This window comes from Mastomys coucha, unplaced genomic scaffold, assembly GCF_008632895.1.
Source record: "Mastomys coucha isolate ucsf_1 unplaced genomic scaffold, UCSF_Mcou_1 pScaffold6, whole genome shotgun sequence".
Taxonomy (NCBI): Eukaryota; Metazoa; Chordata; class Mammalia; order Rodentia; family Muridae; genus Mastomys; species Mastomys coucha.
This window is the reverse complement of record NW_022196912.1, coordinates 99,700,590-99,713,360: the sequence shown is the minus strand read 5'-3', so window position 1 is coordinate 99,713,360 and position 12,771 is coordinate 99,700,590. Positions and strand designations below refer to the sequence as shown.

Genomic DNA, 12,771 nt, shown 5'->3' with positions numbered 1-12,771 from the left:
TGGAACTCACTCTGTAGACCAGGCTGGCCTCGAACTTAGAAATCCGCCTGCCTCTGCCTCCCAAGTGCGGAGATTAAAGGCGTGCGCCACCACTGCCCGGCAGGATTGTGATTTTTAAAAGTCGTGAGCCTCCTTTCTGTAATTTGAATGATTCTGCAATCTCCTTCGGTCATCCTTTGTTCCTAAATCATCCTCTTTTTACTGTGCTGTGCTTGTTTTCCTTTATCCTTTTTTGGTCCAGCTTTACTTATGAACGTAGGGCTTGGGTCTCCCCTGCAGCACGGTTTGTTTTCTCCATAGGCAGCTCAGGCGAGGGGGAGCTGCCCTTACCTCTCGTGGTGGGCTGCAGGATCCCAAAGGCTTCTTCATCAAGGATAATCTGCTCTATCTATTGGGATTTTTTTTTTTTTTTTTTTTTTTTTTTTTTTTTTTTTTTTTTAGCTCAGAAATGTCATTCTGTTTTAGTTTTGTTCTTATTTTCTTTTCTTTGAGACACGGTCTCCCTTTGTAACCCTGAGTGGCCTTGAAACCACAGTGCTCTGTCTCACTCTGCTTCCTGACTGTTGGGATTAAAGGTATGTCCCACTGCACCTGGCTATTTTATTATTTTATAGTCACACATCTTGCTATTTGGATAAGCCTCTCTCTCTCTCTGTCTCTCTCTCTCTCTGTGTGTGTGTGTGTGTATATACATACTCATGCTCATGATGTGTTGTGCGTGTGCATGCAAGTGTGTTTGGGTATGCACAAAAGCACATGGAGGCCCAAATTCTCCTCAGGCATTCTCCTCAGTTCATCTCCACATTATTTTTTGAAACAAGTTATCTCACCGAACCTGGTGCTCACTGGCTAGGCTAAGCTGCCTTCCACTGAGCTCTTGGGCCCTGTCCATTCCTTAGCACTAAGTTTGCAGACTCGACACTAGGCCCTGCTCTTTATGTGGGTATCGGGGATCTGAGCTCTGGTCCTTATGCACGCACAGAGAGCACAGCCCGTGACTGAGCTGTCCCTCCAGGCCCTAAGCTGAAGAAGAAACAGAACTAGTCTTTATACCCTCCTGCCCTTTTGAACCAGGAGCATCCCTGTAGCTTTTCCCTCTCTGTTTCTCACACCAGTCTTTACCTGGCCAGAAATCTGAAGTTATTCGGAACTCCATCCTCTCTCTTCTGGCTAACCACAACCACACTAGGGCCTCCTGACTCCTCACTCTTCATATATGACTTCTTCTCCCTCCACTCTGCCCCACCACGCCCTCACCTCGATCCCTCCTTCTTTTTCCATTAACATGTTGTGATGTTCAGTATGTATTTCCTTATCATTCCTTGTCTGGAGCTTTGGAGACCTCTCTTCTAGATCTTTATTAAATGCGTGGTGGGTAATTATGAACTGTAATCATCCAACTCTGTGGTGGAGTGTGGGAAATTATTCTCTCTTATCCTTCCCAGCTTCTTTTATTATTATTATTAATTTTCTTTTATAGATTTATTTATTATATTTATATGAGTACAGTGTAGCTGTTTTCAGACACACCAGAAGAGGGCATCAGATCCTATTACAGATGGTTGTGAGCCACCATGTGGTTGCTGGGATTTGAACTCAGGACCTTTGGAAAAGCAGTCAGTGCTCTTAACCGCTGAGCCATGTCTCCAGCCAAGATATTTTCTTTGTTTACATTTCAAATGTTATCCGCCCTTCCCAGCTTCTAATACCTCACAATTCTACATTCACATCAACTATTTTTAAGCTACCATATATGAGATAGAACATTCAGTATTTGGTTTTCTGCTCTTTCTTCCATACCTTATTTTATTTAACATAGTTACAGGTATAAGCTACCACACCAAGCTATATAACATATTCTCTTTCTGTACTCACTATTGGTTGATTCTGTATCTTATTTATTTTGACTAAAATCAAAGCTATACTAGCAGACCCTCCACCCCCTCTCTAAGCAAGGTCCCACTATGAGCTTTGGCTGGCCTGAAATTTGCTATGTAGATGGGGCTGTCCTTGAACTCAGAGATCCACCTGCCTCTCTGCCTTTCTTATGCTGAACTTAAAAAGTATACATTACACTCTGGCCCGTAGTTTCAGTCTCCTCCCATCCAAGAGTCATTTTTATGTATGTGTATGTGTCTGTGTGTGCAGATGCCTATAGAGGCCTATAGAGGCCTGAAGAGGGTACAAATTTGCTGGCGCTGGAGTTGCAGGGCAATGTGAGCTGTCTGTTGTAGGTGCTGGAAACTCTGGAAGAGCAGCAAATGCTCTTAGCCCCCGAGCCTTCTCTCAGACCCTCACCAATGAATGGTCTCTCTCAACAGGGCTCCTAGTCTCCACTCTGACTCAGCCCTCAGCCTTTCCACTCACTGGTGTCATCCAGAGTGTTCTAGAACACAGTCAAGGTCATGTTATACCCGGTTGTGCCCATTGGGTTCACTACGACTCGCCTGTAGGTGTAGGAGGCCTTCTCACCTTACCTGCTTCCTCCCATCAGCCAAACCAGCTGGCTTCCCCTCCCTACCGCCAACCACCATCGCTGGTTTCCTCTGAGAAATGTCCTGTTCTTATTTTCTCACCTAAGAGACTTCCATTTAATCTTCAGGACCCATGTCACCCGCTGTAAGCCTTTCCTAGTTCCCGCCATCTCAGGACAGAGGTCCCTTACCTCAGTGTGCAGCTGCACAGCTTCCCGCCTTCCATATGAACCTTGTGTTGGCTACTCTGTACTATATACCCCTCCCCACCCCTCCCCACAGCAGGTGCTGCTCCCTGTCTATTTTTGGAACCTGAGAAGTGACCTGAAGTAACTGCCCAAGATGACATGTCTATTGTGGAGAGCTGAGTGTGTCTCTGGCAGGTGCATGCCCTCTAGCTCAGATCCTAGAAAGTATTTTCTTTTCATTTTAATTTTTTGCCTGCATGTATGTTTGTGCAGCACTTGTGTGCGTTGTTCCCATGGAGGCCAGAAGAAGGCTTCAGAGCCCTTGAACCCTCTCTCTCCCTTTTTCTTTTTCTTTTTCTTTTCTTTCTTTCTTTCTTTTTTTTTTTTTTAAAGATTTATTTAAGCCAGGCAGTGGTGGCACATGCCTTTAATCCCAGCACTTGGGAGGCAGAGGTAGGCAGATTTCTGAGTTTGAGGCCAGCCTGGTCTACAGAGTGAGTTCCAGGACAGCCAGGGCTACACAGAGAAACCCTGTCTCAAAAAAAAAAAAAAAATTATTTGTTTATTTCATGTATGTCAGTACACTGTCACTGTCTTCCGACACACCAGAAGAGGGCATCGGATCCCCATTACGGATGGTTGTAAGCCACCATGTGTTTGCTGGGAATTGAACTCAGGATCTCTGGAAGAGCAGTCAGTGCTCTTAACCACTGAGTCATCTCTCCAGCCCCACTCTCCCCTTTTCTTTTTCTCTCTCCCTTTTTCTTTCTCTCCCTCTCCCCTTCCCCCCTCCTTCCCTCCCTTCCCACCCATCCTCCTCTCTGTGTACTTTTAAAGATAGAGTTTCTCTGTGTAACCCTGAATGTCCTGGAACTAGCTTTGTAGAACAGGCTGGCCTTGAACTCAGAGATCTGCCTGCCTCTGTCTCTCAAGTGCTGGGATTAAAGGCATGTGCCACCGTGCCCAGATGCTTTTAATCACTGATCCATTTCTGTGGCCTTAGAAAGTCTGTTCTTACCAAGGAGCCTCAGTATAACACAGTACAGCTAGCTCATGTGCCTGTGAATTCCATCATTCATTCATGAGGCTCTCTCTTGAGTGCCTACTATATATCAAGCAAGGGAATATATGGATGAGCAAGACATATCCAGTCTCCACCCCTCTGGAGCTCACAATCTGGTGAGGGAGAAAGACACTAATCAAGGAATCACACGTATATAAATAGAGACTGTGATAAGCACTTTGAGAGGAAGAACGTGGAGCAGTGGAGTGCCGATAACCAGGGAACCAAAAGCTAAACGGAGGATGTAGGGAGAGCCTTCCCAAGGAAGTGGCCTTTAAGCTGTGAGCTAAAGCATGTGAGCGGAGCTTCCCAGAAACATGGCTGTGAAGTGGAGAAGAGATGGAGACAGAGACTGAAAGGCTTAAAGACACCAAGGAGGATGTCCTTGATGTCTATCGCTCCCTAAACCACCCCCAAAACACAGCGGCTTAAACAACAGACACCTCATCATATCCGTGACTTTGCCGGGTCAGATACTCAGTCAGGCAGAGCTAGCTGTGCACTCATCTACTCCATGTGGTACTGACAGAGCTCACCTGGCAACAGATGGGCACACACCGAGAGCCCAAGACAGCTTAGTTCTCATGCCTGGTGTCTTACTGATGACAGAGAGGACAGCCCCGGGGTCTGTCGATTGGAGCCCCTACTCACATCACACATAGCCTCTCTGGCATGGTGGTCACATACAGTCCAAGTGCTACGAGAGGACAGCTCAAGGTTCCTAGGGAGTGTCCCTTGAAGGTGAAGGCCATGCAGCCTTCTGTAGGCTAGCCTCCCAAGTCACCCATCACTGCTGCTGTGTTCCGTGCATGTCTCAGCTCTCTCAGACCAAGAGGAGGGGCAGGCATGGAAACACTCTGGCACAGTGTCACAGTACTTGCTGCTAAGTTTGGCAACCAGTTTTTTTCTGCAGTAGCTTTCTCTTCTCGTGACGCTGGGGGTTGAACTTGGGTCCTTGTGCCCACTAGACAAGAACTCTGTCACATAGCTACAGGGTACTGTATCCCAGACTAGCCAAGGATCCTCTTGAATTCCTGATCTTCCCTCCTGTCTCCACCTCTGCCGTGCTCAGATTACAGCATTACCACCCTGGCTCATGAAGTTCTGACGTCAAGCCCAGAGTTTCTTGCATCCTGGGTAAACTACTCTATGAACCTAGTCACAAGTCCAGCCCCTTGATTTGATTGATTCTTAAATTTTTGTGGTATTAATTTTATTTGGGGTAGGAGGCAGGGATGTCTATGCTATCTCTCACGTGGAGGTTGGAGGACAACTTTCAGGAGTTGTTTTTCTCTTCTGCCATGTGGATCCCAGAGATTGAACCAAGTTATCAGATTTGACAGCAAACGTCTTTACCCACTGAGCCATCTTGCCATCTTACACTTTTACTTTCAAGGGAAGGAGACTACAGCTTCTTTAAGAAGTGTTAGAGGCAGGCGTGATGGTGCATTCTCATATTCCCAGTACTCAGGAGGTAGAGACCAATGTCGGGAGTTCAAGGCCAGCTTCAGCTACCTGGTGATTTTTTTTTTTTTTTTTTTTTTTGGTTTTTCGAGGCAGGGTTTCTCTGTGTATCCCTGGCTGTCCTGGAACTCACTCTGTAGACCAAGCTGGCCTCAAACTCAGAAATCCACCTGCCTCTGCCTCCCAAGTGCTGGGATTAAAGGCATGCACCACCACCTCCAGGCCTGCTACCTGGTGATTTAAGGTTAGCTTGGACCAGATGTGACCAGTAAGAAACAAACAGCGGCCAAAAGCAGCTGGGAAAAATGAGGAGTTGATGGAGACAACGGCGTTGGAGATGATCAATTGTGTTAAGTTTGCTGAGCTGAAATGAACAAAAAGCCATGTTCTCCATTTTCCTTGGCTCAAGCTCACCTTGCCCTTGTCTTTCTCCCTTCTCTGGCAGATTTCGCAAGCTCCAGCTAACGGCACCAAGCTCACTTAGTGGCTTTCTTGCTTACAGGGCCAAAAGCCATCAATCTGGCATAAGCCTTCTACCAACAGCTGCCATAGTCAGAGCTCGTCACGGCTGGCCAAGCGGTTTATGTGTTACTGACGGAAGGTGGTGCCGTTGGTGCTGTTCTTAAAGAGTTTACCTTTTCCCTGGACTGTAATCACTTCTGTTTAGTCTTCTGCACCACCACTCAGAAGTCCTGGTGTTTCTTTCTTGCTTTAAAAGCACCTCTCCAAACACACTGAGAGATGGTGGCTGATAGTCCAGGACCCTCAATAATAGCTCTGGATTTATTGGAATCCAGGCTGCCAAAGATTTTCCTCCCTGGGCTGCCAAGTCACCCCAAATTTCCTCATCTTTTTTTTTTTCTTCTGAGACAGGGTTTAACCTTCTTGGGCTTTGGTTTTCTTGAATGAGAAGTAGGAAGCAATAATAATCAGCTTTGTTGCTCTTTGTTTTGTTCATTTGTAGAGTCTTTCAGTGTAGCTCAGGCTGGCCTGGGACTCACAAATCTACTGTGTCAGCCTCTTGAATGTTGGAAGTACAGATATGTGCCCCCACATCGGCTCTGTTGTAAGGTTTTAAGATACAGTTTATGGAGCTGGCCCTGGGGGAGGCAAAGGCAGGAGGATCACAAGTTCCGTACCAGCCTTGGCAACTTCTCCAGACCTGTCTCAGAAACAAACAGGGGACTGAGAGGTGGGTCAGTGGATAAAGCCATGCTGAGCCAGAGCTCAGCTCAGATCCCCAGAACTCAGAACTGTCATGTACAGCTTGTGTTGTGTTCCTCCAGGAACATGGGAGGCAGACACAGGAGAGTCCTGGGCAGCTCTCAAGTCAGCTAGTGGGACAGACACAGAGTCGAGTGACAAACCAACTCTGTTGTGAACAGGGCGAACGCAAGAACTGACACGGAAGTCAACATGTTCTCACATATGCATACATGTACACACACACACACACACACACACAGAGGCATGCACACACACCTCCTGGTCGACAAGGTATCTATCTGCTTGGTAGTTAAATACATGTATTCTGGCCTGACAGACTTAGCAGGCTCTACCGCTCACCAGCTGTGTATTCTTAGAAAACCTGTTAGTCTCTCTGGGCTCCAGTTTTCCCATGCATGAAGATAGTTAAGTGAGTTAGTTACTGTGTCTGAAGCACTTGGCAAGGACTTAGAACTCATGCTGGGATTTCAAGCATGCACCACCACACTTCTGTTATCTTCTTTTAGAATGCATTTGCCTTTTTAATTTAAAATTTATATATATTTGATATAAACTTCATATACATACATTCACTCATGTGACCACCCCTAAATCAAGATAGGGAACCGTCCTATCTCTTCAAAGAGTCCTTGGACCCTCTGGGTGCCCTCCCCCTGCCCAGCCCTTAGCAACCATTGATCTACTTTCTATTACAATATCGGCCTTTTGTGTATGGGGTCTGGGGAGGGGCATGGGGAAGCAAGGTCTCACGAAGCTCAGTCTGGCCCTGAAGTAAATTTGTAACTGAGGATGCCCTTGAACTCCTGATCCTTCTGCGGGGATTGCAGGCATCTCCCGCCTCATCCAGCTAGACTTCCACCTAAGTGGACTAAAACGTATGCCAATCTTTGTTCCATTGCAGGCCCTATAGTTACTGACACAGGACATAGTTGGGTGTAAATCTAACTTTTTTTTTTTTTTTTTGAGACAAGGTCTCTAGCCCAGGTAGGCTTCAGACTCTAGGTAGCTGGAAGTCTTCCTGTCCCCAGCTCCCAAGTGCTAGCACCACAGGTGTGTCCCACCATCCCCAGAAGACTGAAGCAGGAGGATTAAAGTTCAAGAGTAGCCTAGGCAACCCACTATCTCTCTCTCTCTCTCACACACACACACACACATATACACACACATACACACATGCACACGCACACGCCTAGGCAACCCACTATCTCTCTCTCTCTCTCACACACACACACACACATATACACACACATACACACATGCACACGCACACGCGCACGTACATGCACCTATACACACACATGTACACACACATGCACACGCACACGCCTAGGCAACCCACTATCTCTCTCTCTCTCTCACACACACACACACACATATACACACACATACACACATGCACACGCACACGCCTAGGCAACCCACTATCTCTCTCTCTCTCTCACACACACACACACATATACACACACATACACACATGCACACGCACACGCGCACGTACATGCACCTATACACACACATGTACACACACATGCACACGCATACACAAACACACACATATATACACACACATATACATACACGCGCATGCACACGCACACACACACACACACACACACACAAATTGAAAAACAAAAATACAGAGCTGGGACTATAGCCCAGTGGAAGAGCACTTGCCAAATATGCTTAAGGTTCAAGCTCTAGTTACATTTAAAAAAAAAAAAAAGTTACGGCTGGAGGAAAGGTCCCGAAGTGAAGAGCAGGACTTCTCTGGGTCTCCCATTCCTCTGAGATCTTGGTATTGCAGCCTCCTGAATCCTGGCACCCTTGATGATTCTTCAAGGCCTTCCTCGTGTCTCTCCCCACCCCAGCTTTCCTAGCTATTGTTGGCAGTTTAACGTTGACACTCACAGTCTGTCACAGCTAGAAGAGAAAGCCCTCAGCCGCCGCCCCCTATTGTTGTGCTCCCATCAGAATTACAGAGTCAAATGAGCTCTCAGAACAGTTTGGTTCCTGGCACATGGTAAAAAGCTCAATAAGTGTGAGTTATTGTTCTGCTCCCAGTAGAATTCCAGGGAACGATTGAGCTGAGTTTTTACAGTCAGCTTCTCCTAACTCTCCCATACATTTTCTGGATTAGGATGTCTACTGTTGTTCTGCACCTATCACAGGAAGCTGTAATTGGACTCTGGGGGAATCCCTGGATGGTTTCCTGTCTTTGGTCTGTGCATGCAAAGCTTCAACCTCGGGACTCAGCTAATTCTCAGTTCAGGAGACAACCCAGGGGTGTGGCCTTCTCAGAGACACCTTCTCCCCACTTCCGTTTGGCAGCATCCAGACTCACAACTCCAACTGTGTAATTTATAGGAACTTCAGAATCCCAGGCGTTCTCATGCCTGTCCTCTGGAGCACAGTACATGTGTGTGCAGGCACACAAACGCATATGCACACACACACTCACTCACCCCACAGGCACCAGCAACCACACTAGTGTCTAGAAGGCACACTCAGCTAATGTAAGACCAGGTAGTCATGAGATCTGCTCTGCCATGGTCTCCTGCTCTGGGGAACAAGAACACAGAAAGGCAGATCAAAGGATCAGGCCCAAAGGCTCAGCCATATCAATGGCACAGAAAGCTTGGTGACCCACCATCTTTTCTTCCACCAAGGACTCCCTGGGATGAGGACCTGAACTCTGTTAGTGACCTTGTAGTTGGGGGTGGGGGGAGGTGGGAGGTGGGAGGGTAGACATGAGCTGTATAAAGATTCATGACTCTTGGCTGTAACCACCCACCAGTGACTTTTCCAAAGCAGAAGTATGGGGAGGAGTGTGGGCAGGGAAGGGCTCTAATATGGTCAGCCACAAACCAGACGGAACTCTTAGCCCTCGATGGATTTCAGGTAATCTGGCTCAGAAGAAATCTAAGCTCTTAATTTTTTTTTTCTGATTTAGAATTGTAAATAGTAAATTTACATTTACATTCATTGTAGATGAATAGATAGATAGATAGATACATACATACATACATACATAGAAGTGGGAAACAGGAAAAGAGGACATGAAGAAGAAAGTAAAAATCACCTGTGTTCCCCCCAGGCAGGCGCTAATCACTGTTGACATTTGGCAGAGTAGAGATGGCTGCACACACCAATGGCTTTTCTTCCTTCTCATTGGATCGGCAAGGAGCGTTTTATCAAGTCATTATTCTTTGTGAACCTGTTCAAAGGCCTTTTACCACCGGGTTGTATGCCATCATTTACTGAACTTGTTTCCAGTTCTTGGGCATTCAAGTGACTTCTTGTTCTTTCGCCGTGTAAAAATTACACGTCTTTGTGTTCGAAGCGGGCAAGCCTTGCCTGAGGGACTGGAGGGACCCCTCAGAGCACAAGGAGGGAGGGACTCCAGGAAAGGCTGTAGGGGCCTGGACTACAGAGGCTCGGCTGGGTGTCTGAGCTAGAGAGCCTGACAGGAGTGGAGAGTGAGCCAGAGTCAACTTGCTTCTGCCTGCTTTGGGCTGGAAACAAAGCAGGTCTTATGGTCTCCAGGCATCTCTCGATCCCTTTTAGGGGGAGGGCAGAGACTTGCCAAGGCTTATAGAGGTTAGGACAGGAGTGAGTTTGATGTATTTAGCTGCTCTAAATGCCCTGGGGCTGCCCGCTCTTCCTCAAGGCCCCTGTACACCTCAGCCACAAGAAGAGAGGCAGAGCGCTGCTTTGGCTGAGACCCTGGAGGCCATAGACCCAGGGGCTATCCTTTAAGACTATCTAGAGAAGAGACTGAGGGTCCTCTGGGACCTTTGTGTGCCTCCTTTGTTGCGGGAGGCATAAGACAGGAACTAGGGTAACATAGGTGGAACTGGGAAGGCAGAGCCAACATCGTGGTTCTGCTGTCTCTCCGCCCAAAGCAGATATTTTGCCTTTCTCTCACCTCAGTCAACCTGCCCGCTGGGCAATGGCCGAAAATCAGGATGGTGTACCTCACTAGGTTCTGAATGTGCTCACCTATCTCCTACTTTAACAGGACCCCCTTCTGTGGGGCTCCATTGGAGCTATAGAATCATAATCATACAGTTGTGGGCCCTTCCCCCAACCCTTCATGGGTGAGCTCAGGGAAACCTGAAAGGCCAGAAAAGGCCAACAGACCAGGAATGGGCTCCCAATGTACCTAACCTCCAACCCACGAGCCCTGGGCTCCTGTGGCCTCCAACTCCACAGCTGTGGAGCACATCTGCTTGGAGACAGGAGGATGCCACAGGGCTCTGAAGCTTTTCCTGGCCTGCTGAGAATCTCCCTCCCCAGAGCGGCCCAAGCATAGACCCTGGGGCACTCCGGTTCCCTGCAATCAGGAAGGAGCCTTGTTCCCGTTCACAGTAGTGCAAGGGCTCCTTGCTTTTTTTGGATTCCCAGGGAGGAGAAATGAGGCCCTGCATTTGAGAGATGAACCTACATCCTAACCCAAGCTTTATGCCCCATCACTACACTGGGAAGCTTCTGTCACAGCTGGGTGACAGTCACACGGAACTCACAACAGAGCTATGTCTAAGTAGGGCCCGTAGGCACATGGCAGCCCCACACCCCAGCACCACCTGTACCCTCTGTGCCTCGGGAGCTGGCCTGTTGGGCCACATGTCTTGTCTGCTGTGCTTCGTTATTCTTCATTAGACATTCCTCTAGCTCCAGGTTCAGTGCAGAACTCTCAGGGGCTCAGCACCATGGCAGCCTCTTCTCATCCCTTTCCCCTCACGTAGGTATCAGTCCAGGCCCTCCCCAATGCAATCAGTCAGGGAAGCCTAAGACCTCTGGGACACACCCACAGTGCCCTGTCCCTATCCCAATGCCCCTCTCCTCGGTGTACTCCCTCTTGGTCCACTACCCAGGCATGGTTCCTGGAGCCATTCTGTCTTCAGAAAATTCCAGAACCATCTCTCCAGAATCCACCCATGTCCCCTGGGGGCAGATGTAGAGATGACTGCCTCCCAGGGGCTGATGGTGAATGCTTGATGGGGGCCGGGACTGGGGCTGGGATCAGATAAGCTCAGCTCTGAGAACAGAAATGTCTCCCTAGGCTTTCCCTTTTTCTATCATTAGCAGAATGGCAGCTGGGAAGTCAGAAAGGCCCCAGTGGGTGAAGACGAGTTTTGAAGCCCAGAAATAAAGACTACAGCCTCTGGGGCTGGACAGATGGCTCAGTGGGTAAGAGCACTTGTTGTTCTTCCAGAGAACCCAAGTCAGTTCCCAGCATCCACATGGTGACTCACAGCTATCCGTAACTCCAGGTCCAGGCGAGCTGACACTCTCTTTTGATCTCCATGGGTGCCAGGCAAGCATGTGCTGTATGTACATGTGTATTTGTATCATACATGTAAAATAAATAAATCAATTTAAAAACTAGACTCTCCCATATATCATCTTCAGGACCCTGCCACCTCAGACATCTTTGTGGATCCTTAAGGCAAACTCACAGGATAGGCAGGGCTTATCATCTGTTTATTTATTTTATTTTTATCATCTGTTTATTTTATTTATTTTATTGTTTTTTGGTTTTGGCTTTGTTTTTGTTTTTTGAGACAGGATTTCTCTGTGTATCCCTGGTAGTCTTTCTGGGTGATGAAACTCAGGGTCTTGCCAGTTCACCAGTGTCATCAAAGCCGAGGTGGAATCCAAGTCTGCAGACTAAAACTCAGGGCAAGTCTCACCAGAACCATCCCGAAACTATGGAAGTCCCGGAGGCTGCGTCTCCCCTCTCTCCATATCTGTTCCTCCCTGCTGGAGTGTGTGGATCTGCTGTAGACATACTCAGTGGTTTTCCTCTTCCCTTCGGCCAACCTTCCAGGTACTGGGTAAACAGACAGCGGAAGGAGGGAGGGAAGGCAGCCCTCCAGTACATCCAGGATCCGAGCCGGAGGATGTGTGAACTTCCAGCTGGGGGCACTGGTGCAGACCTCAGCACCCAGGATGCTCTGCCTTAGATCTGCAGGAACGTCCCAAGCTCAGCTGATCTTAGAGAGAGCAGATTAGCCTAAAGTGCTCCTCCTAAAATTACATTTTTGGGGGTCCGGGAAAGCTCCCTCCCCTGCTAAGAACTGTAGCCATAAACAGCTCCTGTGCAAGCTAAACACAGATTTAAGAATAAACCCAAGCCAGGCAGTGGTGGCACACGCCTTTAATCCCAGCACTTGGGAGGCAGAGGCAGGAAGATTTTGAGACCAGCTTGATCTACAGAGTGAGTTCCAGGACAGCCAGGACTATACAGAGAAACCCTGTCTTGGAAAAACAAAACAAAACAAAAACCCTCCTCTAACCCCAGTTCCGTCTACCCCAAGACCTGTAACATCACCTGTGCCCTTCTCTCCAGCTC

General features: G+C 48.0%; 1 protein-coding gene across 6 annotated transcripts in view; it reads left to right on the top strand.

Annotated features, from left to right (window-relative positions):
- The window catches only part of Syndig1l (synapse differentiation inducing 1 like), a 25,256-nt gene that overhangs the window by 5,436 nt on the left and 7,049 nt on the right, over positions 1 to 12,771 (top strand). Inside the window, exons 2-3 of one of the 6 annotated variants that reach the window (XM_031356879.1) lie at positions 11,505 to 11,606; positions 11,985 to 12,246. The exons of 1 other annotated variant lie outside the window; for it this stretch is intronic. In XM_031356879.1, the coding sequence (XP_031212739.1) occupies positions 12,128 to 12,246 (119 nt within the window). In that variant the 5' untranslated portion in view covers positions 11,505 to 11,606; positions 11,985 to 12,127. Of the gene's footprint in view, positions 1 to 11,478; positions 11,607 to 11,984; positions 12,247 to 12,771 lie in introns of all 6 variants that reach the window. 4 more of the 6 variants (XM_031356881.1, XM_031356878.1, XM_031356880.1 and 1 more) reach the window with 4 other exon arrangements.